At 52.6% G+C, this 25,950-nt stretch overlaps 8 protein-coding genes across 8 annotated transcripts; 4 read left to right on the top strand and 4 right to left on the bottom strand.

Annotated features, from left to right (window-relative positions):
• Positions 1–1,077: 1,077 nt before the first annotated feature.
• NCU07257 (F-box domain-containing protein) lies at positions 1,078–4,134 on the bottom strand. The gene is made up of 3 exons (XM_957018.3): positions 3,593–4,134; positions 2,478–3,474; positions 1,078–2,081 (listed from the first exon to the last, which is right to left on the bottom strand). The coding sequence occupies exons 1-3, from the start codon at positions 3,899–3,901 to the stop codon at positions 1,945–1,947; spliced, it is 1,443 nt and encodes a 480-aa protein (XP_962111.2). The 5' UTR covers positions 3,902–4,134; the 3' UTR covers positions 1,078–1,944.
• A 1,963-nt stretch (positions 4,135–6,097) lies between these two features.
• NCU07258 (phosphoglycerate mutase) lies at positions 6,098–10,344 on the bottom strand. The gene is made up of 3 exons (XM_957019.2): positions 9,674–10,344; positions 8,554–9,573; positions 6,098–8,438 (listed from the first exon to the last, which is right to left on the bottom strand). Exons 2-3 carry the CDS (start codon positions 8,586–8,588, stop codon positions 6,611–6,613), a joined length of 1,863 nt encoding a protein of 620 aa, XP_962112.1. The 5' UTR covers positions 8,589–9,573; positions 9,674–10,344; the 3' UTR covers positions 6,098–6,610.
• Positions 10,345–10,720: 376 nt separating this feature from the next.
• On the top strand, positions 10,721–12,688 carry NCU07259 (GPI-anchor transamidase). The gene is made up of 2 exons (XM_957020.2): positions 10,721–11,517; positions 11,583–12,688. Exons 1-2 carry the CDS (start codon positions 10,976–10,978, stop codon positions 12,244–12,246), a joined length of 1,206 nt encoding a protein of 401 aa, XP_962113.1. The 5' UTR covers positions 10,721–10,975; the 3' UTR covers positions 12,247–12,688.
• NCU07260 (hypothetical protein) lies at positions 12,571–16,182 on the top strand. Its single transcript, XM_957021.2, has 5 exons — positions 12,571–12,875; positions 12,928–14,014; positions 14,085–14,333; positions 14,401–14,584; positions 14,645–16,182. Exons 2-5 carry the CDS (start codon positions 13,286–13,288, stop codon positions 16,036–16,038), a joined length of 2,556 nt encoding a protein of 851 aa, XP_962114.2. The 5' UTR covers positions 12,571–12,875; positions 12,928–13,285; the 3' UTR covers positions 16,039–16,182.
• Positions 16,183–16,243: 61 nt separating this feature from the next.
• On the bottom strand, positions 16,244–18,054 carry NCU07261 (beta-1,4-mannosyltransferase). The gene is made up of 2 exons (XM_957022.2): positions 17,569–18,054; positions 16,244–17,505 (listed from the first exon to the last, which is right to left on the bottom strand). The coding sequence occupies exons 1-2, from the start codon at positions 17,795–17,797 to the stop codon at positions 16,364–16,366; spliced, it is 1,371 nt and encodes a 456-aa protein (XP_962115.1). The 5' UTR covers positions 17,798–18,054; the 3' UTR covers positions 16,244–16,363.
• Positions 18,055–18,507: 453 nt separating this feature from the next.
• Positions 18,508–21,379, top strand: NCU07262 (hypothetical protein). The gene is made up of 3 exons (XM_957023.2): positions 18,508–18,886; positions 19,001–19,903; positions 19,973–21,379. The coding sequence occupies exons 2-3, from the start codon at positions 19,200–19,202 to the stop codon at positions 21,081–21,083; spliced, it is 1,815 nt and encodes a 604-aa protein (XP_962116.1). The 5' UTR covers positions 18,508–18,886; positions 19,001–19,199; the 3' UTR covers positions 21,084–21,379.
• Positions 21,380–22,543: 1,164 nt separating this feature from the next.
• On the top strand, positions 22,544–24,545 carry NCU07263 (carnitine/acyl carnitine carrier). The gene is made up of 2 exons (XM_957024.3): positions 22,544–23,491; positions 23,590–24,545. The coding sequence occupies exons 1-2, from the start codon at positions 23,137–23,139 to the stop codon at positions 24,261–24,263; spliced, it is 1,029 nt and encodes a 342-aa protein (XP_962117.1). The 5' UTR covers positions 22,544–23,136; the 3' UTR covers positions 24,264–24,545.
• Positions 24,527–25,844, bottom strand: NCU07264 (ubiquitin-conjugating enzyme E2 15). Its single transcript, XM_957025.2, has 2 exons — positions 25,314–25,844; positions 24,527–25,227 (listed from the first exon to the last, which is right to left on the bottom strand). Exons 1-2 carry the CDS (start codon positions 25,474–25,476, stop codon positions 24,863–24,865), a joined length of 528 nt encoding a protein of 175 aa, XP_962118.1. The 5' UTR covers positions 25,477–25,844; the 3' UTR covers positions 24,527–24,862.
• Positions 25,845–25,950: the final 106 nt, after the last annotated feature.

Here is a 25,950-nt window from a genome sequence, read left to right as displayed (position 1 = left end):
TAGGTTGAAAAAAAAAAAAAAAAAAAATCAGAATCTCAACCACAGTTCGGAGGCGCTCTCCTCCATTGGATGCGACTGGACAATCAGGACGCGGAACATAGCGAAGGGAGCTATGATAGCACGTACAGGGGTGTACCACAGGGGGTGTAGTGTAGTGTGGTTCCTGAGATGTCTCCGCTGCTGCAAGGGGTACATCTTCACAGTGAAACCGTCCCTGTAGGTAGCTGGTGTCGGGTGTTTACGCCCGTACACACAAAAAGCCCCTTCAAGGAATTGGACTCGACTGTATCGAGACAATACGTAGGTGAGCAGCAATGCCATTTCCCTTATATTGCGCTTGACGCCGCCCTGTTTTGACCTCGCAGAGGGACGTTATTCTTATCTTCACTCACACGAGGACACCGCGTCGGAAAGATGCACCACCTTCCCTTCCGTCGGCGCTCCCATCGCTAGGTACCTCTAAGGTAGTGAACTCGAGGTTCCATTCCTTGTTTACTTCGCTCAGGGGGTGGGTGATCCAGAAATTGTTAGTGCAAAATAACCCTGGACAATGACGGAATCAAGGGCACCACCCACTTCCACTTCCTTCTCCGCTTTAACTTTTTCTCCCTTCTCAGTCCTCACCATCAGTACAATTATTCTTCCAACTACACCTCACTCCCCCACACATTGAGCGCAACGGATTGAACGCCTTTCAGTCCAGTCCAAACAGCAGGATCAGCTCCTTTGATCCAGCCTCACCAGCCCGCCCTGTCCCTCCCATGCCCATCAAGACCCAAAAAGTGTGGTTACACATTCAAAAAAACAGATTCCGTCCGTCCAACCATTCATCTACACGAACAAAGGGCTGGAACCGCTCATCGCGGGAACCCGCTGCCTTCTTCTTCATGTCCCTTGTCCACGGTATGTGTATAGATATAACATCATCTTCTTCCCTCGAGGTACGTACCAATCGCCAAATACATACAGCCGGGACCTTTCATAGAAGACCTACCACACGGAGAGAACCGTTCAAGTAAGTACCTACAGGTAGGTAAGTAATTGTTGTGCAATATTATACAAAAATAGCATGTCGGTCTTGCTGCTGGGTTCATTTAGATCGTCTTACGATAATGTACCCGCTGAACTACTTTACTCGTTCGTTGGCTGCAAGTCAGTCAGTCAGTCAGTCAACGTGGTGGAGTGTCATTTTGGGTGTCGTCAAGTCAACGTGTTCCAAAGCCAGAGTCCAAGAGCAGGCTTTTTTTTTCTTCATCTTTGTTTCTAACGCCCTGGACTTTCTCTCCCTCAATTCATCCCTTTGTTCCGTGGAAAAGATGATATAGCGTGAACTTGTGTTGTCGAATGTGAATCCTCAATTGGTGATGTTTTCGATCGTCAAAAGCTGTTCCCCGGACGTTGATATTCCATGACACAGTCTTGAAGATTGAGACTCGAAAACCCTTTCCATCCCTTTTGTGTTTGAACTCATGAGATTTTCAAGCGGCTTCGAGGAGGTTGAGAAAAAAAATGATCTCAATTGGATTCACTAGCTGGCTGCGATGCCAGACACTAAGGAAAACATCTAAAAAGAAACAAAAATCTCCAAACTATCCTTTTCGAAACTCCATAGAACTCCTCGAAACCCATGTCTGCAATAGACTTAATCGCATCTGTATCTCTAGGTGCCTTGTAGAGCCCCTTCTTATCCTGTCTGTCTTATCCCATGTCACTTTCTATCCCATCTATCCCGTGTAGCTCATCTTGTCTATCGGTGTTCGAGTGGTCTAGTTCCGTTCCGTTGGGAGAACCTCAAGCTTCGTGTCGGAAACAAAGTGAAAGAAGTGGGGATGGCGTCGTTTGACGAAAAAAAAAAAGTTCAGTGTCGAGTGAGCAGAGACCGGGATAAACCACTGCAATTGGCAATCGTCTCCCATGTTCAGCGTATTTGGAGAAAGAAGCCGATTACGCCCGACCGGTCATCTCCAAGGCGCTCATGTGGTTCCAATGGAAAGTGTTCGAGTCACCGCCAATGAGCATCGAAGGCCAGAAAATCATCTGGACTGGAATTGAAACTGGGCCGGTTGGGTCCATGAAGACAGCTATAGCGAGAAAAAAGTGTTAGCTATGCTTCGTTTAATGCGGAAAAGAATGTTGGTGTGACCCATATCAACTCGGTTTCAAAACAGTCTTGTCGATCCAACCTTGCTCGCGAACACATGGGCAAAAGCGCCAAACGGCAGGAGATTGGGGTGAACGAACCGTGGTGAATCGGTCTATCACACCTCAACACCCCCCTCCGTCCAACCTTCTCCCCATGTGCAGACCGGCATCGTTTTGGAACAACCATACTACTTACCATTCCCTTCTTTCTCTTGGTCTCGCCAGACGCTCAATCTTGTTGCTTCCATTGGGGAACAGGGGATTGGATCAGATAGGAGAAGGGGAAAAAGGAATAGCAGCTCGCGATCATGCAAAAGACACAATGATAGCCGTACCTTCATGGTTCCCTCCCGCACCTTCGCTAACTTCTTCGCTCTTCTGCATCGTGAAGAGCAACCTGCTCGACCTAACCAGCACCTCGTCAAACTCGAGCTGATAGGCAACCGGTTGTTCTTCTTCATCGAACGCTTCGTCGGCTGGCACAAGCAGCGGCTGCTCGCGCCGGTAGTGGCGGTTGTTGATGTAATCGTCGGTCGCCTTCTTCGTAACACGGAAGCGAACGCCCACGTTCCGCTCGGGATCAGCCCAGAGAACGGTCCTGGCTGCTTTGGCTTCCGCTAGCCTGGCGAGTCTTTCCTCGGGGGATTCGGTTGCTTTTTCTCGGGTTGCTTCTCGCTGCGCGCTTCTCTTCGCAGTGGCGTGAAGGTCTGTGGTTGATGAGGACGCCGACGATGCTACTGATGAGAGCGTGGAATTGGTTTGGTCGGATAACCAACTGCGCCAGACACGCATAATGCCGTCGCTTACATTGACGTTGCTGAGGAAAAAGCCGGGCTTCGGTCCAACCTTGACGAGGTTAGTTGTGCAGCAGAGCTGGGAGAACAGCTCGCCTTCGTCGAGGAAGACCTCCTCGGACGGTCGGTGGTCGGCGGCATCTGTGGATGGCTCTCCGTTGTTGGCTTGCTGCTGCTGCCGTCTTGGATAGCGTAGCCTCGGTCGGCGATTCTCCTCCTGAACGACGGGTCTGAAGTGCGAGTATAGGCCCTTTAGTCCGGCAAGCGTTGGCTCGGGTTCGGGCCCGTTGGCTTCCTCGTCGCCATTGGGACCAGCACCGATCTTATCTGTGCGGAGATAATCGCAGTATAGGTATGGGGTCGAGAGCTTCGCGCTTGGGTGGTAGCATTCAAGGATGAGGCGATGTTCTGGAAGGGCAGCGGCCTGCAAAAGGCGCTGGTGGAGAATGTGCAAAGCGACCGAGTAGAAATGGCTGTTTACACGAACAAGCGGCAGAAGAGCGCGAGTTGGAAGCAGGTCGAGGATGTCGTTTAGAATCTGGTTTTCGGGGTGGTGTTAGCGGATGAAGCTTGGCGCTAGTGCGATAGGAGGGGCCAAGATAGGGGATTTCGTGTAAGTGATAAGGCCTGGATAACATCATGATAACATCACATACCTCGTTGGGCAACGAGTCCATGGCGCTTGTAGGACCCATCTGGTCGCTGTCTGAACGATGTAATATCGACAAGGTGTTTGAATCGGATGGAAGTAATATTAAAGGCTCGTTGAACAAAGCCGTAGATCTAAAGGGTGTGATATCGCTAGGTGCTCGATTGTCTGATAGAAACTTGGGAAAGGGTAGGCCGGCGTGACGACCAGAGGACCACGATATATATAAAGAAGCCTCCACAACAGCTGTTATCTCAAGTATGTCACTAAAAAAAAAAAAAAGGTCCGTGGCAGGTCCTTGTGTTGTGGTGGTCATGGATGATGCCAAGTGTAGCGTCGTAGCTTCGTTCGTTATCGTGGCCCAACGAGCCGTCCGCGCCCGCGGCGGAAACGCCCGCAACAGAGAGCGGTGACGTTATGCGCCCTGTCTTGATAGCACATATGCATGGATAATGCGTCTGTACATACTAAGCCCGGATCCGCGAAACACGAGCATGAGGCCGAACGAGTGGCCAAAACGTCTGCTCAGTGTCCGGGATGCGACCGAAAAGTCAGGATATGGATGGGCTGATGGGCAGGATTATCGACCAGAGTCGAAGGGGGTCTAGGGCTTCTGCCTGCGACTCTACGGCCTCTACGCGAGTGCTCAATGCTCGGCAGGTTGCAGGGACACAACCGCACGTTTGACTGGGCAGTGGCAGGGCTGATGCGACCCGATTTGCCCTGAATTGTGAAAATATCTGCCGAGGAAAGGGCCAGAAACATCCCACGCATGAAATCTAGAGATGACTCGGCCGAAACCGTATCCCCGACCCCAACAGACAGTACGTAGGTACTTATCACCGGCGGACAGAATGTTTGCTATCATCTCCATGGAGTAGTAGCGGTGATCCGGAAAGTTTTCTGTCGCAGAACCGGGCGTGAAATTTTTCAATCTTCTGAAGGTTGTTGGGTTGGGTGGGTAGGTGGGTTAGGGGGTGACATCAGACATGTTCTCTGTCAAACCCCCCCAGGGGCAGTGCCCTCCCTTAAAGCTGCCGGTGCCTCCCGCCAAAGTACACAGTCTCCTGGAGATACCTGCAGTACAAATGTTATTGTTATTGGGTATAGTAGTATTCACCAAGTGAAATGTACAAGAGAGTGCACCCCCGTGGGCCCTCCTTGGGTGGCACGGGAGCGCCGAATCTGAACGAGACAGACACCCCCCCGAGATCCTTTCAAGATCGGTGGCAGCAAGTGAGTCTCAGGGGTCCATGCTTCGGCGCGCGACCCGGGGCGCGCCGGGGTTAAGGCGGATTCAACACTGCATCGATAGTGGCCGCGGGTACCTTAGCAAAACACTCCACACAAAACGTTTCTCTGTCCTTGCCCACAGGGCATCGTCACCCGCCGTCGGGTGCCACTGGTCAGCCCCAATCCGTAAGGTAGTTCGATGGCCGTTCGATTCCCGTCCGATATATATGATCAAGGGCTCAATCACAGCCTAAATACGTCCTAAAATTCACAGTTGGATGTAACCATTCGCGCAAGAAGAGTGAGAAAAGGCAAGAAAACGGCAAGAAGAAGGAAAAAAAGGGGGATAGAAAAGTTTCCGACTCATATCCTTTGAGCCGACACCACCAACCAGATTAAGGGGCTTTATCAGTTCAAACATGTGGCATGTTGTTGAAACAAAATCCAGGCCGTATAAGTTAATGCTCGGAATGTTTGTTAGCGCGGTCCTTGTGACAGGGGGTCTGCAAAACTTCCAGATGCGTTTTCGAGACTTTGGTTTATACTACTCTTTGTCCAATTCTCCGGTGTTGGTTGTCCCGTTGGTTTTTCTGTCAAGTCCCGCCCGCGCCAACGGTCTCTCCAGGGGTGAATCAATTGTAGTGTACTCAAACAAGAAGAGAGTCATTCCCACCGCCAACGAAACGCATGATCTTGTCTTGGCAATCCTATGGCCATCTGGGCACCTCTCATCTAGATGAGCGTCCAAAAGTCGAGAAATGATGGCGTTTTGTCAGCTTTTGGATGCATATCCTCCAAAGGACAAGATTTCAGACGAATGACATTGTGTTCGGAATCAGCGTGATTGGTAAAACTAAAAGTATATGATTTCCCTTTGGGCTACGGTAGACGGCTACCTAGGAAAATCGCAAGGTCGGGTCCTCGGTTTGGCCGAAAAAAATGTGGGTTTATCTTGTTTATTTTACCATGTATGTACCTACCTAGGCCTCGCTAGGTATGGTAGAGGCATTCTTTCCGAAGCACAATGGGGAAAAAAAAGCTACAACTCAAAGTACTACCCGCCTATACCCTGCGCACCCTTTCAACTTTGATTTATCCTATGGCGGTGAAACATGTTAGCAGGGTCAGGTAGGAGTCGCGAATTCAATCGCATCTGGTGGTTAGTGTGGTTCGCAGCAATGTGATCAGAAACCTTTTGTTTTCATGGAAAACAATGATTGGCTTGACAACTGGTGAGCTAGCTTTGCTGTTCAATAACACACCAGACGACGCCTTGACCAATGGTTTATATGTTCTGTGGCCAGCTGTGTACGTACATGCTATGCACAAACGGTATTCGTATAGGTGAGAAGGAACGGTATTGTAATTCAAAATATAACTGCATTTTTATTGATACAGATTAACCTATGCTTGGGAGATTGAGGAGGGGAGAAAACACCGTTTGCGCCGTGTTACCATAACCGTAGAGCCCTAAGAAATAAAAGCAAGGCAAACAAGCTGAATGGGTTCATTCTTCCGCGAGGGCGTACACCCACATGTGTCCTATCCTTTTTTCTCTCCTGTTTTCTCCTAATGCCCGGACCGAATCCAAAGACATCCTAAGTTCTCCAGTTTCCACACCCAAGAAAAAGACCCCCATACTCTGGTATTGGGGCAAGACAAAGTTGTAAAATAAACCCAAAACGCCCGCTTATCCCGTATGCTTATGATGCTGAATACAACCAAGGAAATTGTTGCGAGGGATGGTTGCCCGCACGATGTCGTTGAACTAATCGCCGAATTGACCTCTAGGTCACGATTTCATAGTCGAAGGTTTGGAATCATTTGCTGGTGTACCAAAATTGAGGACCATGTTATCATCGTCATCGTCATCATCGAATCCAGTACTGTTGCGGAGACTGGTTGGTGACCACAGGCCTATAGAAGTCTTACGTCCACGACCTATTGACAGACTCGAAGGCTTACTCAAGCCGAATGATGAGACACCACTTCCAACCGTAATACCACCTCCACTTCCGTTGGTGGCACTGGAAGTACCAAATACAAACCTAGGAGTGGTGGAGGAGCCACTAGAGCCTCTGCGACTGGCGCTCAGGGAATTGTTAGGCACATCCCCTCCCCCTCTCACTGTTTCTTGGTAGGAGAAATTCGACGTGGAAATAGAGTGAGAGTGAGTGTAACGGTTCCGGGCAGTGGCGACACTAGCAACGGAGATGGATGTAGACCGCGACAGATTCGGTGCTTGGCCAGGGATACGCAGATGGTCCGTGTTGGCAAACAACTTGAGATCATAGTAGTGATGGACGGGTATCGTTCCCTTCTGGCCTGTGTTCGTTCGCTGGATGTTCTCATGTATTTCCTGATCAGGTTTCCGAACCGCCATTGTAAGTGACGCCATGGCAACGTCTGCGAGGACTGGTTGATGGGTAATGGCGCCAATCAGTGCATTGCATCCCGCACCATGCGATACCAAGATAACGATAGATTCGATCTCCACGTCGTCGCTGTCTTCGGGTTCCTGGGCCTGAGTTGACTCTCTCCGGCCGAACCGAGAGACCGTCTTGGTGACCATCTTGGTAGGGTGCTCGGCCTTGGAGTACCAGTCAACTAGCATCTGAATACCTGCGCGAAACCTTGAATGCATCGAGGTCCATTCTTCGGGGAAGGAGCCACCGTCGCCCCATTCAAGAGGAGCCCGCATCGAATCCCATTGGTAGTCAATATCACAGCACGCATCCCGAGCATGTGCGACATAACCCGCAGGAATAGTGCTATTGTTGTTGATTGCATAATGGGGAACTGGGGGGACGTAGCCCATGGCTGGGAAAGGATGACTGGCCGATTGCAGGGCAGAATCGGGTTGGGACTGGCAGGTACTTTGGCTACTGGCGCTCTCGCTCCTAGGCACAGAACTGGCCACACCGGGCAGGTCACCCTTTTCCAGAAGGTCAATGGAGCTGTGCGTGCGCTGCGGGGTCGGGCTCCAAAGCTGCCCTTGGAGATTTGAGTGATTGTAAGCGTTGAAATGAGGGTAGCTGCTGTAATCTTCGCGTCTGAGGAGATCTGCCTTGGCGCTTGCAAGCATCATGACAGACTCGGGTGGCGGGCTGATGAGCTCATAGTAGCTAGGTGACAGCCACTCGCCCAAAAAAGCGTCCAGCCGGAGAACAGATTTGCGGATGGCCGTCCCTTGAACTACTTGTATCTTTAAGGGTGCTGGGCCAGAAGCGGAATTGGACGCAGTTGACGGCCTTGCTCGGTGTCCGTGGGCAAAGTTCCCTGAAAGCTCTTTGTCATCGCCACCCGTAGAGGGTCCGAATGGGGTCGAGTCTTGTGCTAAGCCGGCACTAATGGCAACGGAGGTCTGGATGCATCGCAGAAACGGGGAGCTGTGGATGACGACCTCGTAACGTTTGCGTTTCGGTTTCGCCGAGGGATCGGTTTGCGCTGCAGCCTTGGCAGCTGTCTCATCCTCCTCGACTCTCTCTCGGATAATGGTCGCTATCCGAGCTCCAAGGTTTTTGGCTTGGTTCCAGCCACCATAGGTGAGGGGGGGATCGTAGGGGGTCGGCGACGTGAGATGCCAGTCTTTGTCGGCTACATCGAGACGCAATCCGTGCCTGTTTGGTAGCGTGGTCAGTTACGTCCGGACAAAGTTGGGGACACGAATGGCCACAAGATGCCATGCAGGAAGCAACGCCGTGGCCATCAAGGTACACGAAAAATCCAGCTTACCTCACAACGAAAAGGTATGCTGGGGGCTTGCCCATGTTGGTATCTTGTAGACCTTGGGTATGTTGATGGCTAGAACAGAAAGCGAGGTATCGAGGACGTCGAAACAGCAGCTGGTGCTTTATATGGGCCTACGGACTCTTGTTCCGGACGACAAAGGAATGATGTATGTCTGAAGATTTCAAGACTCGAAACTCAGGGTCCGATCTCGCGCGGTGGTTTGTGTGTAAAGGGTGGAACCCGGAGGATGGAGCAATGGAAGCCGGGATCCAGGCTCTTTCAGAGTACCTAGGCAAGGCGTCCCGTCCCTTTGACGTGAGGAGGGCAGGCCCACGATGACGACGGGTTGCGGAGAAGTCTGTCAGGGCTGAACCGAGGCCTCTCGAACTAACAAGAGGATGGGCCCGTCGCGATCGATGTCTGTGCAGTTTTGAAATCGAGGCTGGGGCTGAATACTGTGACGGGGGAAGAATCTGGATCGACCGGTGGAAGACGGCCAGGGAGGACTGAGAGCAGGCGGAAAGTTGGAAGACTGGAGCGGACGGAGAGACTAGCACCGGTAGTTGGCCGAAGGTTTATAGCTGAGCCAACGTTGGAGACGGGAGGGGAACTGGAAGGGAAGGAAAGGCTACAGACGCAAAGCAGTTGTAGAATTAGTCACCTGGGGTCTTGGATTGTGATGCGAGAACGGGCGTCCGATCTGGGATGTCTGGCTGCGAGGTAAACAACAAGCCTCGTAAGTAATCAATGTACCTAATGATGGCTGGGCCACTTGCAGTGTTTTCTGCAGGCGTGTTGCAAGGTTCCCGGGCGTCCCTCTCGGTCGGGCTCTAATATTTCTTAGTACATATAATGTTAATAGAGTTGACGCACACACAAGCGGGGCTGCAGCCAGTTTAGAGTAGCAAGCCGGCAGGGTAGGTAGCGTAGCGGCTGCTGGGGTGTGGATTAGTAGCGCGCAATGGTGGAGGAAACATGCAGCGTCAGAGAAGAATCAATGGAAGCTGCCGGACGGGAGTTCCACTGCCCCTGCGAGTCAGACTTCAACCTACAAAGGCGTGCTGGGAGAAGGAACCAGGGGTATGGAGGTGACAAATGCAAGTCTAGGTAGCTGGCAACGAACCTTTTATGAGCCGGGTGATTGCTCGTTTGACACCAGGACGTGCCACGCTTGCGAGAGAGGGAAAGCTCTGGTCTAATTCTAGTCTATGGATGTCGACTACAACTGACTGACCAGGCGCTGTAGTAACGCAGGTGTATGGAGTAGGTACGGACGAAACTGAGAATGAGTGGCTGTTTTCGAACGAGTATTTGATGTGAAGAGATGTAACTCATGTGAACGGGGAGAAAGACCCACGAAAGATACAGCATAGGGGACGGTTTAGTAATAGAGATGGAACTTTTCACCGGCTGGAGCCATGGTGCTTCCCCCTCTTTGTCATCCAACTAAACGTAAATCTCGGATGCCGTGGGGTTATTACCAGATGCACCTTGTCGTCACTTTATATCACATGCCGTTGTTCCAGGTTGTATTGATTGGACGTGTGACTTTGATGGTAGGAGGATCATGATACCTCCAAGTGACAGATTCAGTTGTGGATGGGAAACCGCCTCTGTGGTAAAGAGGCAACAACAACAACTGACGGGCTTGAAAATACCTGTATTCACCACTCCGACGGGAGATCCGCACCGCGCGCTTGAAGGACGTACAGGTTGATGGCGATACAGGTAGTGACATGGCTTCCGCCACACGATTGGTGTGAGAACGTGAACTTTGAGCATTTAATGAAATTATTTGCTTTCTTGCTGATGACAAAAAGACAAAAAAAACAAGAAACATGCAAAGATGTAATCCTAGAGGTACCTACACTTTGGATGTGCTTGTGCCCTGTCAGATGATCGTTGAAGTTTTCGGGCAGGGAAGCCTTTTTTTTCCAGCCAAGCCTTCCCAGCTTGCCGTCCAGGGGGCAGCGGCACCCCTCCATCGTTGGCGGGTCGCAGGGGGGGGGGGGGGCAAGAGCTGTCAGGATATCCCTGGAAGCGGCTCATTACACCAAGGATTATGTAAAGACCCCTAGTCTACTGCGTAGACGAACGCGCCCATGACGGTTTGCAGGCACCGCAACGCAGTTGGGATTGGCCCGGTTTCTGCGCTCTCAGGCTGTCGTGTTGCACAACCTCGACACGCACGCTGAATCAACCAACACCGACTGTCTCTTTCACACAACCGAAACCAACGACACAAGAACCGAGCGGCCGACTGCCTTGATCATGGGTCACAAAGAGACGACGGACACGTAAACACTGAAAAAATCAGAACACCATCCGAACCCCCCCCATCCACACGATACTTGTCGACACTCGGCGACACTCCACCGAGGTACCGCCACCGACCCCGATATTTCGGATCCGGACCAAATAAACAATGAAGCTTAGCAATATTCTCCGGCTGCCGGCCCTCTTGGGCGCGATGCTGCTCGGCACCGCCGCTGTTGTTGAGGCCGAACACACAAGTAACTGGGCCGTCCTCGTCTGCACGTCACGGTTCTGGTTCAACTACCGCCATCTTGCCAATGTGCTGTCCATCTACCGCACCGTGAAGCGCCTCGGCATCCCCGACTCGCAAATCATCCTCATGCTTCCGGACGACATGGCATGCAATCCCCGCAACGCCTTCCCGGGAACTGTGTACTCCAACGCCGACCGTGCCGTCGATCTCTATGGCGACAACATCGAAGTGGATTATAGGGGATACGAAGTCACGGTGGAGAACTTTATCCGCCTCTTGACGGATCGTGTGGGCGATGAGATGCCCCGGAGCAAGAGGTTGTTGACAGACGATCGGAGCAATATTTTGGTGTACATGACGGGACACGGAGGCAACGAGTTTCTCAAGTTCCAGGATGCCGAGGAGATCGGCGCATTTGATTTGGCGGACGCTTTCGAGCAAATGTGGGAGAAGAAGAGGTGTGTTTCCCTACGTGTCCGCTTTGCGCAAGTGCTCCGATGATGCTAACTCCGCTCACGCCTAGATACCACGAGATCCTCTTCATGATCGACACCTGCCAAGCAAACACCATGTACAGCAAGCTATACTCCCCAAACATTATCGCGACCGGATCGTCCGAACTCGACCAGTCGTCCTATTCTCACCACGCCGACAACGATATTGGCGTCGCGGTTATTGATCGATACACTTACTACAACCTCGAGTTTCTCGAAAACGAAGTCAAAGACACTAGTAGCAAGAAGACAGTCGGTGACCTCTTTGACAGCTACACATATGAAAAGATTCACTCGAACGCGGGGGTGCGCTACGATTTGTTTCCCGGAGGGGCGGAGGCAGCACGCAGCCGCCTTGTAACAGACTTCTTTGGTAACGTACAAAACGTGGAGGTTGATGGGTCTAAAAACACAACTCTAGAAGAGGACTTGCTTGCGCTGAGCAAGACCATTGCGGCACTGAGGGAAAAGGCAGGCGAAGAGGAAGCCATCTCGGTTGGGAAGGGAAACGCGGCCAGAAATGAGACCAAGAAAGAGACCAAGAACGAGACCCTATTGACGCACAAGAGCCAGTTCGCCAAACCTCTCACAGATGATGACTGGTTGGTGAAGAAGCTCTCTGCGCTGGGAGCTGTTGTCGGATGCGCAGTGTTATGGCAGATGGGGTCGTGGCTCGAATCTGCACAGAAATAAGGCAGTAGGGGAGGTGGACTCAAGACTTACAAATAATGTTATGCTTTGTTTACTTTTCGGCAATTGCACTACGGTACAAGCGTGTCCTTGAATTCCCTCTGCCACGCTGAACATAGGTTGAGATATCTAAGCTCAACACAGCAGCAGCCTTGACCCCAAGCCCCTGACTTTCTTTCAGCATCCATCGAAGGGTTAGGGTTGGTACCGGAACATGGTGGGGCAGGCAAAGTTCGTGCTTTGGTCGTCCTCCCGTCGTCCAAAATGGAAAGTTCAGTTTCAACCATCCACTCACTTACATCCTGCAAGAACACCACTAGGCCTTCTGAACCCATCCCGGCGACTATCTCTCACCTTCGGGGAGAATCGCCATGGTTTCCCCCACAACTAAACAACCTTTACTCGTTATCCTGTGATTACATATATTAATAAAGTAGTCGTGGCGAAAAAGATACCACCACCATGAGCAACGAGCCCAAGCCCCAACAAAAGGTACGCTGCAAAGACCGTCCTTGTCACGTCGCTTCTGGAGCTTCGTACTTCTTGAATACAATTCACATATAACTCAAAACCAAATTTACGTGGCGTTTTTTGCACAAAGATGAATGGTCTGCGGCTAGTGTAGACTGTCAGTGAGTAACTTTACTATCGCAGCTACCTGCTAGCCACTTACCAGCCAATCAGACAACATTCACCATGTCCTATCTTGTGACCTCTTGCTAACATCCCATTGCAGTTCCTCCCTCTGAGGGAGCTCAGTCTCAACTCAAGGCCTCTTGTGAAGCGTGCCATTGCCTTTTCATGTGACGGCGAGCTGGCCGTAGCCGCCGACGATTCCGTCCATGTCTACGTCCCAGAGTTTCCAGACCTCACTAAACGACGGCAGGAGAAGGAGAAGCTGGCTCAAGCACTGGTTCGGCACCATCAAATCTTGATACCTGGTTCGCACACCCCGTCAACATCCTGGTCTGATGATGAGGAAGGCCAGAGCAAAAGCCGGCGCAACAACCCGAGAGCCCAATTCTCCGAAGGCAGCAAACACATGCCTGTCTCCTACCCGCCACTAGATCCACGAATCAACAGGGAGCTTTTTCAGACGCAAAATCTTCCGTTTCCTTATGACAATCAAGCAGCTGCTGGCGGTAACGACGATGACGACTCTGATAGTGAGGACAACGTCTCAGATGCGCTGAGCTCTGCTGCTGACTCTGATGATGATGACGGTGTCGGCGCCCATCAGCGCGCAAATCAACCCTTTGGCGCTGGCTTCGGGCCCATTACTGGCGTGGGCAGTAGCATGAATCATGTTGTGCGGATAGCCTGGTCGCCCTCCGGGTTGGGACTCAACCGGCGACCTATACTCGCCATATTGACGGGCTCTGGAACATTGGCCATGTACGGAGACGACAGCGCCGTGGCCAATATTCTACCAAGGGCAAACGAGGGAATGCTGCAGCGTAGAGAGCTAATATCGTGGAGTGTGCTTTGGGGTGTCGGCGAAAGGCTGATGGTGCCTGGCCAACAACTTGCCTTGACAGAGAACATCCATGGGTTTGCGTGGGCAAAAGAAATTGCACCGGGACAGGCGCTTCTCGCTACGATTAATGATCAGAGAGAGGTAGCACTTATTAGTGTGCAAAGTATGCTGAAAGTCGACGAAACCAGGAGTAAAAGCAACATTTCCTTGCTGGTCGAGTCCAAGGAAAGCTTGGTGTGGTATGTGAATGAGGTGGCGAGATTCCAGTGTTCAGGGCCTCATCCAAAGGGGAATGTGAGTGTCTTTCCAGTGTCTTTCCAGTCAGAACTCTGCATGGGAATTCGAAGCTGACGCGGTATGGCAGGTTATGGCACCAGACTGGGTCCCTTTTGGTACATCATTCGGCATTAACTTTAGCCCGTGGGTAGAAGAAGGTGATGGGCGCAGTTGCCTTCTTTCCTACGTTGATAGGAACTATGTCGGCTTCCGTAAAGTCACGCTTGCCTCTAACTGGAAGCGAGGAGAGCTGCCAGAAGTCAAGTTTGAGGAGACGGACACTTACGGCAGATGCCTACACCTTTCGACAGACTCATTTGTGGAGTTTGAAGACGCTGTAAGCCACACCGCTACTGATTATCTACCCAGGCAGTGTTTTGCTTGAGGCTAATGGTTATGGACAGGTTTGGAATGCAGGCAGGGTCAAATACTGTCGTGGTTTCATCGTCACGGGCTTTGACTACAAGCCATTTGAGGTAGCTCTCGTTGGCGGTGAGGAATACAGCTGTGAACCTCATGGTTCTAGTGATTGTGGAACGACATATATGGATGAAGCTGTTGACCAGCCATCAACGAATCCTATCATCGGTGAGTACCCTTCCAGTGTCAGGTCTTGAATTTTGGCATCCTTACTAATATCCAACATAGACCTCGTCATCCACCGTCCAGACCTTAAGAAGCAGACACCCGTTCCGCTGTTTACTCTTATTCGCATGTCGGCAACCTCTACCAATCTCGACTGGTATGAGACGAATGTACCTGCTCTTCCTGGTGAAGTTGCTACGTCGATCAACGAGGATAGTGACCTTGTCAATTCGCCTAGCGAGACTCACGAGCCGCAATGGGTGACCCAGGTTTTGCAAAAGTTGGCTGTCAGTGTTCCCGCTGACATGCATTTCAAGCGGGGTTACGGAGATGATGATGATGTATCGGTGGCGTCTGACGAGTCCGATGAGGATGAAGATCTGGACGACGATGACTTTTATGGCAATGACGATGATAACACCATCGACATGACCAATAATGGGAAAGATGCAATGGCAGTGGCGCCAGAGGTTCCGGAAATCCACCCACATCGGTTTAGACTACACGGTCTCACGGTGTCGTCAGGTGGAAATGTCACGGCCATGATTGCCAGTTTACATAGCACGCAGCACCCGGAGCGCGGCGGTTGGCACACGGTCCGATCAACAGTGTTTTTCGGAACCAAGCCGCGGAAAAGGGGGGCTACATTGCCTTTTGATCAGGCCGATCAAGTGCAAGAGGCGACAGAGAAGGAGAAGGAGAGAGGCGCCGAAGAGGCCATTGATCCGGCCCTCCGTGGGCCTGAAAGGCCCTTGACTCCATCACCCGTCACAACACGGAATTCTGTCACCAAACCAGCAGAACCTCAACAATCCCAGTCTAGGCTGACGACCGAAGCCCGTCTTTTCGAATGGCTATACGGCGGCGGCGACGAAGTTCCCGGCGTAACCGTCAACCATCCCTCTAATCTCGTCAACCTCAACGCTCCTGAACACCAGTTTCCGCAGAAGCTCAATACCCTTTTTGCATACGCCATTGCCCGCCAGCAATGTGACCTCTGTGGCGCCAGAATCTTGCCACCTGCCACCAAAAAGCAGCAACACTCACAGCAACAACAACAAAAAGACAAACGCAGCGGCCTAAGCGGCTGTGAGAACGGCCACTTCTTCAGCGTGTGCACGACAAGTGGACTGGCGATCCAAATGCCCGGAATCACGAGGAACTGCGGCGCTTGTGGATCGAGGACGATGCGGGCAGAGATCTTGGCTCGCAAATGTATTCCTCCTAATCCCAGGTTTAGTGATGAAGACAAGCAGCACGACGAGCAACAAGATAAGGACAAAGATGGCGATGTGGAGATGCGGGAAGGGGAAGGTGATGCGGATGCTCGTCCTCTGACTGAAGAGGAACAGCTGGATATTAAGAGAAAGAATGCTGAAAAGAGGATCAGGGGAGAAATCATCGCCATGTTGGGTGATGGGATCTGTGGTGGGTGTGGTGGCAAGTTCTTGAATTAATATACTCTAACTCGTATACTCTTACCGTTGAGACGGCTGTAAGTGGAGATATTGCTTTAAGAGGAATCGGTGTTGAAGAAATCATATAACGTGAGATCGAGGTAGTAGCCCGGTTATTCAAGAAACAGGCGAAGTTACCCATCATCTGCAAGGGACCAAACTGTGCGATCCCCATTGAAGCGTCAGACATGTAGCTCTTAGCAGCATCAAGGAATCAGTGTTGTAAGAAATGAAAGGAAAAGATCAGGTTTATTAAGACACACATACGTGCAAACAATACCAACTACAGGTTGCTCCAGGGCGACGTCGACATCAACCTGAAGGATCACGCCGCGAATCCCATGATTTTCGCAACCTTCGCGTCCCACTCCTCATCCCACCTCCTTGCCCCCTCCTTCACAGCCCCTTTCCTTAACACCTCCAACTCTCCGCTCCCCTCCGGGCTCAACAGGATTTTCAATATGATCGAAAGCTCTCCATAAGTCTCGAACCCCCTTCCATTCACTCCTTCCTTCACCAACTCCCCAAAACTCTCATACCCACAAAACGCCGCCACCGGCAGTCCCGCCCCAAACATATCCACCACCTTCATGGGCAGATCCACGCCCGAGCTGCTCATATGCAAACACACGCCCAAATCCGCGCAAGCCAACAGCTTCGCGTAGTCCTCAAACGGCAAGAAAGCCGTGACAATGCTCACGTTCGGCAGCTGACCACTCTTTGTAAGCTCAGCAATCTGTGCCAAGTACATTTCCTTCTGCGGACCTTTGCCCGTGATAATTGCCAACACGGGCGTGGTCTCCGACACGGGATCAGCCGCGTACGCAACCAGCGCATCAAGCAAGATACCAAAGTCCTCGTCGCGCGTCCAGGACGTGCTGCTGACAATCAGCTTCGTGTTGCCCTCCATGATGCTGGGTACCAGGTCCCTCTGCTCAGCGGGGAGCACGCGCTCCAACACGTCCTGCCGCGCCTTTCCCCACCACATCGGCTTGAAAATCTCCGCAGGCCGGTCATGCACAGCCGTTATGGGTCCCCGGATTCTATACGGCGGCAGCCGCAGCTGGCGCGCCATGGCGTGCGTGACGGTTAGGTTGTGGTCACCCAGCCGGCCGAAGAGGCACTCGTACAGCTTGGCGATGTAGACCAACGGGTGCCGGGGGCCGCGGGTGGAAGATAAAATGGTCCAGCCGTAGTTGTGCCAGTCGATGAGGAGCTTGGTGGAGCGCAGACGGCAGACGAGGCTGGCGATCAAGAGGGTGGGGATCGAGGGCGGGTTCTGGACGAGCAGCCATTGGGAGGGGGGAAGGGTGTAGGAGAGGAGCGCAAAGAGACAAACGAATTGGTGGAGGACTTTGAAGGGGGCGAAGAGGAGGAAAGGGATGCGGGCGGGACGGACGGGGGGAGGGGGCAGGGCGTGGATGGTTATGGAGGGAGAGGCGAGGAGGGAGGGGTGAGGGGGAGTTTCTGGTGAGGATGTTAGTAAATTGAAGAAGGCTGCAGCGGTGCTGCTAGACCCGGAAATCTTACCTAGATAACCAATGAGGCTGACCTTGCCGCCGTGTTTGGCTATGCTCAGGGCGTGGTACGTCATGCGTGGGCTTCGGCCAATATCACCGAGAACGAGGACGTGGACAACCACTCCTTTGCCTGAAGAGGGACCGTCATACTTAGAGGGGCCGAGGACTAGGTATGTGGCCAGTAGCGCCAGTCCTGTAAGGACCAAAGGTATTACGAGGGCAACGGGAATTGAAGCCATCACGAGTGGTGTGTTTGTGTGCAGGTACCTCTGTACATGGTGGTGTAGGTTGGATGCGGGAAGATCAGGGGCGAGGTTGGGTGCTGGGGTTACAGTACACTACGCAGTAGACAGCGGCAGGCACGAGCGAACAGTATGGGACAGCTCTTCCAATCACCTCACTGCACCGTCTCATGCGCAGGAGATCGGTGGGTTTCCAGGTTTGGGCGGCAGGGATGCAAACTTGATGTCGGGTTGTGTGATAGAGCTGAGGCGTGACGCCGCAGAACAACGAAAGAGGAGAAATGATAGGTAAAGTATTTGTGCGAATAAATCGGCTTTCTCTTCTCCTAGGACACAACGAATCAATACAGTATGGTAGTGGACTACTTAGTGTACTATTGCAAGTGGCAAAGGGTCAAGATGGAAGCAATTGTTGAATTCACCATTGCCATGCCCTCTGATGGACCTTGTTAACATTCACACGTTGACTTTGCGCTGGTGGTTAGCACCGATTATCCCCCGTGGAGAAGCCCCCGGTTCATGCAATGCCACTGCCTGCAGGGGTCCCGTCGTTGTGTCGTTGAAACACAGCCAATGATTGTTCTTATCACGGTGGGTTCCGATTGTCTTCCCCCACACGGACATGGGAATGATGGGATGGGCTTCTTTCAAGGGGCACAGAAAAGGAAGGCGGCCGGCTTCCCCCCAAGAGACCAGACACCGGACGAGGAACCGCTTGTTGACTGGCTATGAGCATTTAGACTAGACCACCACTGCACTGCACAACATCAACACCCACAGACTAATCATCTCCTTCGCTTGACATTTTTTTGCGTTGTCGACTTTGTCGCCATCATCGTCGCTACTGCTTTTCCTCGTACGCGTCCGAATCGCGGCCCCAAAGCAAACTACCTACCCAAGTCAGCCCTTCTGTGACACCTTGGACCTACCGGAGCGGGGTGCACGGTACATATCGGCCGCGGTTGCTTGCGTTCCCCTGACCGGAACTCGTAACCGCATGTCTCACCAGTGAACGAGACCCGATCGTCGCGATTTTCGGAGCCATAAGGGTACACGCGAGGACGACCCCAGGGATAAAGAGTGGCGGTAGGCAATCTTCTGATCTAGTTTCGCCCAACACTGCCAGCAAGCCACTCAATTGGTTCTTTTTGTCGTCGAAAGGCCTTGTAGCTGATGCCGTTGTCCCGTGTTGCTATCTAGCTCCATCCTTCGTTATCGCAACACAACCATCAGTGACAACCAACGCAAACTTGCGCCGGCCATCTCTCCCCGAAATCTCTACTCGATAACCACATGCCGAGCGGTATAGATCGATAATAGGGGCATTGAAGCTCTCCTTGACACCGCGCACGATAATATCCTAGCCAATTGTTGTCTCAGATATTGCTATAATATCATAATGGCTACCTCCTACACCTTGCCGGCGTCCACATACCCGCAGCACCATCATCTGGCCTCGGATCACTTGCGCTCCCATGGCCATGGACACGACCATTGCGACCATTCGCATTCACACTCCCACGGACACTCCCACGACCACTCACACGGGCATGCGCATTCCCACACACCGCCATCCCTCCCTTCTCTGAGCTCTTTAGACTCTCCACCCAGCCGTAGGGGCTCGTACGCAACCGGAGCACATTCGCATAAGAAGACGCAAAGCAACGATTATAACTACAGTTATACTCACAATCACAATCACAACCACGACCACGAACACGACCACGACCACAGCCACGATCATAGCCACGACCACGACCATGATCACGATCATGCCCACGATCATGCCCACAATCACTCCCCCGGTGCTGGCGGAACAGGGCATACAAAGACACGCCCCAACATTCCGCCTCTAGGGGCCATCAAGCACTTTCGGACGGGCTCAACCGCTGGCGGAAGACCCATCATCACGCCCACAACCGCTGGGTTTGAGAAGGGGCATGGCTTTGAGCCGCCAGCTACGGCCACCTCGCATGGGCATCACCACCATTCTGCTGAGTGGTCCAAGTTCACTGCGTTTCTGCTCCCATATACCTCCAAGTACCCCATCATTCACGCTGTGATGACGGAGAAGGACTCTCGGCGCATCTTCTACTTCATGTCGTGAGTTCACCAGTCTGTTTCGCGGTCAGCACTATTTTTTGTCTCTGCTAACCAACCCCCTTTTCACAGAATAAACCTTTCCTTCATGGCTGTACAAGCGTTCTACGGTTATGTAACAGATTCCCTCGGTCTCCTGAGTGACAGTATACACATGTTCTTTGATTGTGTTGCTTTGGCAGTTGGCTTGGTCGCAGCCGTTGCTAGCAAATGGCCCCCCAGCGAGCGGTTCCCCTACGGCTTCGGCAAGATCGAGACACTGAGTGGTTTCGCCAACGGTGTGTTTCTGGTTTTGATCAGCGTGGAGATTATGTTCGAGGCGATCGAGAGAATGATGGAGGGCAGGGAAACCAAGAGGTTGGGAGAGTTGTTTGTGGTCAGTACCATGGGCTTGTTGGTGAACTTGGTTGGCATGGCTGCTTTTGGGCATCATCACCATGGCCACGATCACGGCCACGGACACTCCCATGGGTCATCATGCGGCGGCAGTGGACATTCGCACTCGCACTCGCACTCGCACAGTGATTCAGATGCCCACGGTCACAGCCATAGCCACGGCCACAGCCATAGCCACAGCCACGACCACAAGCACGACCACAAGCACGATCATGGCCACTCCCATGGCCATTCTCACGGAGGGCATTCGCACTCGCACGACAACGAAAACATGCACGGCATCTACTTGCACGTTCTTGCGGATACCCTCGGCAGTGCTGCTGTCATTGTCTCGACCATTTTGACACACTTTGTCCCGTGGTCTGGGTGGGATCCGCTTGCCAGCTTCCTCATCGCCGTTTTGATTCTTCTTTCATCGTTGCCGCTTGTGATATCCTCTGCTCGGAGATTGCTGCTTACGATTCCTCCGGAGACCGAGTACAACCTCCGGGAAACGCTGTCGGGTATTTCGGGTCTTCGAGGCGTCGCGGGTTACTCGGTGCCCAAGTTCTGGATCGACGATCGCAATTCGGGCGAGGAGAGCTCGGCGAACATGCTGTTGGGGGTGATGCACGTTCAAGCGGTTCGGGGCGCGGATATGGAGGACGTTCGTGATCGTGTGCGCAACTACCTGTTGGGACACCACATTGACATCACGCTACAGGTTGAGCGTGAGGGAGAGTCGAGCTGTTGGTGCGGAGCGGGTCGGAGTCCTCTCTCGCAATCGCAGAGCACAAATCAGTTCTAGAAGAGCAAAAAGGCTGATGAACACCTTGGGGGCTTGTCTAATAACGCGGGATGATTGGAGCTGAGTGTTGGTTGATGATTTTGTCATGAGGATGGGTGTAAAGAAGCCGGCTTGTAATGAGGTATGGCGGCGTGCATATCATAATGGGTGTACTGCTGAGCTTGGGGCCGGGCCTCTTGCGCGTTTGGAAAACGTTAATGTACATAAGCTTTTGAGGTTATCTCTGTACTTTGTGTTGACAGCGCATCTGCTTCATGAAAAGCAGGCGCGCGATCTTAATTGAATATGTAACCCCTATCATAATTGGTGATTGATCTGCGACCAAGAGACGACCTTTTTTCATTCCAAGCTTCCAGCAGTCAGTGACGATGCGGAGATGAGGTGTTATCCGCTGACGCATTGCAGTGCCGCACCCGTGGACGCAGGCAAACCTGATGCGGCCGTGCGGATGTACATTTGAAGACCGACTTTCACATGTCCGAATGTTGGCAGACCAAAACTTCCCTTTTTGGCGCCGTACAACGTCTTGGCATCGAAATTCCGCAGAATGGCTTCCTGCCACCAATTGGCCATGACACTCTGTGAAACTTTCACGGCGTGACCACTTGCCGTACGTCCGAAAGACGGCTCGAAATATTTACCTCTGCGATTATAGGGCGCACTAGATCTCACCAAATCTGGGGTTGATGATCATATTCCCGAGGTCCCAAAACTCCCCTTGCTCCAGGTTTTGCTTGCACGTTTCCCCAGCAGGGTCCCCGCGCTATTCCAGGGATGATGCATGATTTCTCCCCTTTGCGCCGACCGCGGCCGCGAATTCATTTTCTCGAATATTCAGTTCAGTCACTGGAGCAAAACTCATCATGGAAACACATCATCTGCCTCCCGCTCCTGGTAATAGGAGGAACCCAGATGACCTGGAGAGGCGGAATCCTGGTGCCGAGGAATGTGACACTGACATGCCCACTCGCCCACTGACGGTGAAAGGGTAGTTATTTAGTACCTCTATGAATGGACACCGCCGTATGTAAAGGCACCTTGAGCGGTGGGGTCACGCCGCCAATGCTAGGTACTCGTTCACATTCCTATGTATCACCGCGCCATTCAGTAAGCTCGAATGCAGTGATGGGAGAGACAGCGAAGCCGCCAAAATGTTTACTGAGTGATCAAGAAGTTGGAGAAATTGGAGACGCAATGAAAATCATCCACGACCTCATTTCAACAGGGAAGCCAACATGTCAACGCCAGATACACCACATCCCGTTTCACGAAAGGAACTTCATCATGATAACGGGACATTTGAGGCTCCTCCAAACTCGGCACTCCTCCGGACGAGAGGCGCTAACGAGCGCATCCGGTGGATACAAGTCCGGATTGCGGGATTGAACCCACCCAAAACTGGAGAGAAAGTGGGGAACATACCTTGTGAGCTTCCTTTTTGCCGAGGTTTGTGAGAGCGAGAGAGGACCAGTGACGTCTCATGGCCCATAGCCCATGGCCCGGTACATGCATGGACGGCCGGTGAGATGCGATTCAGGCCGTCGGGACTTGGGTCTGGCTCTGCTAGAACTGTCCGCCTGTTGCATTGGCGGTCTCTTTTTCTCAAAGACCCGGCGCGCGCCTTGATCATAAACTCCGAGCTCCTTTCTCACATCAGACGAACTGCTGCTTCTTATTCTTCTCTTCCATCCATAATAGTCTACCTTTAACCTCATCTCTCCCACCTATCTACCTGCCTGGCATCCCTTCACGCGGGTCAACTACGACTTTGAACAACTCCGAACGCCGAAACCCACCGAAAGACTCCAGTCAACCTTGTTTCCGGTTGCGCGGTCAAGAGACAGACGACAAAAAGACCAGACGCGCATTTTGCAGAAAACTGTACAGGAACGACAGACAGTTGCTGCTCGATCGAACGACACCAGACCGCCGGTACATATCACCGATACCAACGCCCTTGACTGAAGATCCCAAGGATCTCTCTCTTGCGCCGGCCTTTCCTCGCCCCCTTTTCACACCTTCATTTACACAAACACACACATCTACAGTCAGAATGTCGTCGACCACGTCGTCACCAGGCGCCAAAATCCAGCAGGCCGTCACCGATAAGCTCCCTCACCTTCCCGAGACCAAGGAGGAGCTCAAGGCCGAGATCAAAGCTGAGGCCAAGGCCGCCGCCTCCGCGGGCGCCTCCCAGCTAAGGTCTTTTGTTGCTGGTGGTTTCGGTGGTGTCTGCGCCGTCGTCGTCGGCCACCCCTTCGATCTTGCCAAGGTCCGCCTCCAAACAGCCGAGAAGGGCGTCTACACCGGCGCCATCGATGTGGTCAAGAAAAGTATTGCCAAGGATGGTTTGAGGAGGGGTCTCTACGCTGGTGTCAGCGCGCCGCTTGTTGGTGTTACTCCCATGTGTATGTCCACCCACCACCTTTCCATCTTTACCCTTTCCCTCCCCCCTCTCTCTCTCCCCAACAACCCCCCCGCTAACATTTCTCCCCCCAAAATCAAGTCGCTGTCTCCTTCTGGGGCTACGATCTCGGAAAGCAAATCGTCCGGGCCACCTCCACCGTTGCGCCTGACGGCAACCTCTCCATCGCCCAAATCTCCGCCGCCGGCTTCTTCTCGGCCATTCCCATGACCGCCATCACCGCCCCCTTTGAGCGCGTCAAGGTGATTCTGCAAGTCCAAGGCCAGCAGAAGCTCGCGCCCGGCGAGAAGCCCAAGTACTCTGGTGGCATGGACGTGGTCCGCCAACTCTACAAGGAGGGCGGCGTGCGCTCCGTCTTCCGCGGCTCCGTCGCCACTTTGGCCCGCGACGGCCCCGGTTCTGCCGCTTACTTCGCCGCCTACGAGTACATCAAGAAGGCGCTGACGCCCAAGGACCCCGTCACGGGCGAGGCCAGCGGCAAGCTCAGCCTGGGCGCGATTACTGTTGCTGGCGCGGGCGCCGGTGTCGCCATGTGGATCCCTGTCTTCCCGATCGATACCGTCAAGAGCAGGCTGCAGACCGCCGAGGGCAACGTGACGATTGGCGGTGTCGTTAAGCAGCTGTACAGGGCGGGTGGTTACAAGGCTTTCTTCCCTGGCTTTGCGCCGGCGCTGGCTAGGGCGGTGCCTGCTAATGCTGCTACCTTCTTGGGCGTCGAGTTGGCTCATCAGGCTATGAACAAGGCTTTTAACTAAGCTGAAGAAGGGGATGAGATGAGGAAGGGTGCTTGGAAAGCATCGGGATGTGCTATGTATAAGATATATGAGGCTTGCTCTGGTCTATATATACTTCTTGGTTGAGCCACGTCTGAGCGTTTCTAGGTCAAGGACAGAAAGATATCATGTGATGTTATACAGTATGGGCGGCAGCGGTGCCTGGGAGTTTGGTTTGTATTTTGTTTAGATATTCTCTGGTTAGATAAGGTATACACGGGCCTTGTGTTATGCCACCAAAAGTATCGAGTTTCATGATATGTCAAGCTTTTCCCAGCAGTCATGTGCTATCTATGTCAGAGCAATCTCTCCTGACCAGCGCGTTGCTGGCTACAACAGCTCTCGGCCTAGGCCAACCACAAGACAAAGCAGTTCCCTCAACCCAGTCTTCAAGACAGAGCACAACTCTGCAAGGTATGTAGTATCATTTCGCTAAGGATATCCGTAAAAAATCGTTAAACAAACTCGCTTAACGCCCCTCCTCCTTGTCGTCTCCCCTCTTTCCCATCTTAACAATTTCCACAACCAGCCAGCCGGTTCACACATACCCACACCGACAGGCTATGCATTCCCCCAATCAATCACTCCTCTCCCAAACTCTCCCGCACACAAGCCCTGCACCTCTTCCTAAACTCCTTGTGTTTCCCCTCCTTCTCCTCCCTCAGCAAGCGCGCGGCCTCGACATTAGCGGGGCTATCCGGGTTCGGATCGCTGAACAAGCTGATGATGCTCAAAAGCACCTTCTCGGGCGAGCGCGCGGGCGACCACCGCTCCGACGCGTCCTCGTACCCGTACTTGTCCTCCTCGGGCGGGTGCAGGATGCTGATGCAGAGCTCGCCCGACGGGTAGATGTTGGGGTGGAACGGGATCGGGTTCTGGAACGTGAAAGTGGGTGGCATGAGCGGGTAGTTGGGTGGGAAGTGAAGGTGGGCGCGGAAGTTGCCTCCTGTTTGCCGAAAAAAAATGTCAGTGTACTCAGTACTTAGGCAAGAGGAGAAGGAACTGAAGAGAGGGGAGAGACAAAGAACGAACCGCCATAGTATTTGACCTCATCGGGAATCATCAACATCACCTCCCACTCAAAAATGTTGTTGTCGTTCACCAAGCCGCATGATATCCCGGGAATGTCCGTGTCCTTCTGCATCTGCTTCAGTTCCTTGCGCAACTGCGTCGCTGCTGCTGACGATTGGGCCATTGTGAATTTTGCTGTCTTGGCTGGTACCGTCGGTATCTACTCGTTTCCTCTTTGTTCTTGTTTTTCTGGGCGTTAGGGAAGGACGTGAGAAAAAAAGACCGATGACAGTTGATGTGCTTTCACGATGTTGCTGTCAGAACGCAAAGCAAAGGTGACGTTACTGCGGCTGCACGGTAAGGTGGGTGGAAAGTAGAGGACCGAACCGATGTTCGGTTTCGCGACACTGATTTTTGGAAAAAAAGCTAAGCGGTTGAAAAACGACAACCGTTATCGATGCTGTGAAAGATTTTTCATGAACTCAAGTGGTGGCGTCAACATCCGGTGAATGTGAATCTCAAGAAATCGATTATGGTCGCGACATGCGGTCGACGTAGATCGGTTGGAGTGGCGGGCGGGGATCGCTCCTGCGGTCCGGCACCGTGCTTTCGGCCCCACCGGCACTCCAGCTCCTTCCGCAACGGATAGTGGGGCCGG

The sequence above is a fragment of the Neurospora crassa genome, linkage group IV, assembly GCF_000182925.2.
Source record: "Neurospora crassa OR74A linkage group IV, whole genome shotgun sequence".
Taxonomy (NCBI): domain Eukaryota; kingdom Fungi; phylum Ascomycota; class Sordariomycetes; order Sordariales; family Sordariaceae; genus Neurospora; species Neurospora crassa.
This window is presented reverse-complemented; position numbering and strand designations above follow the sequence as displayed.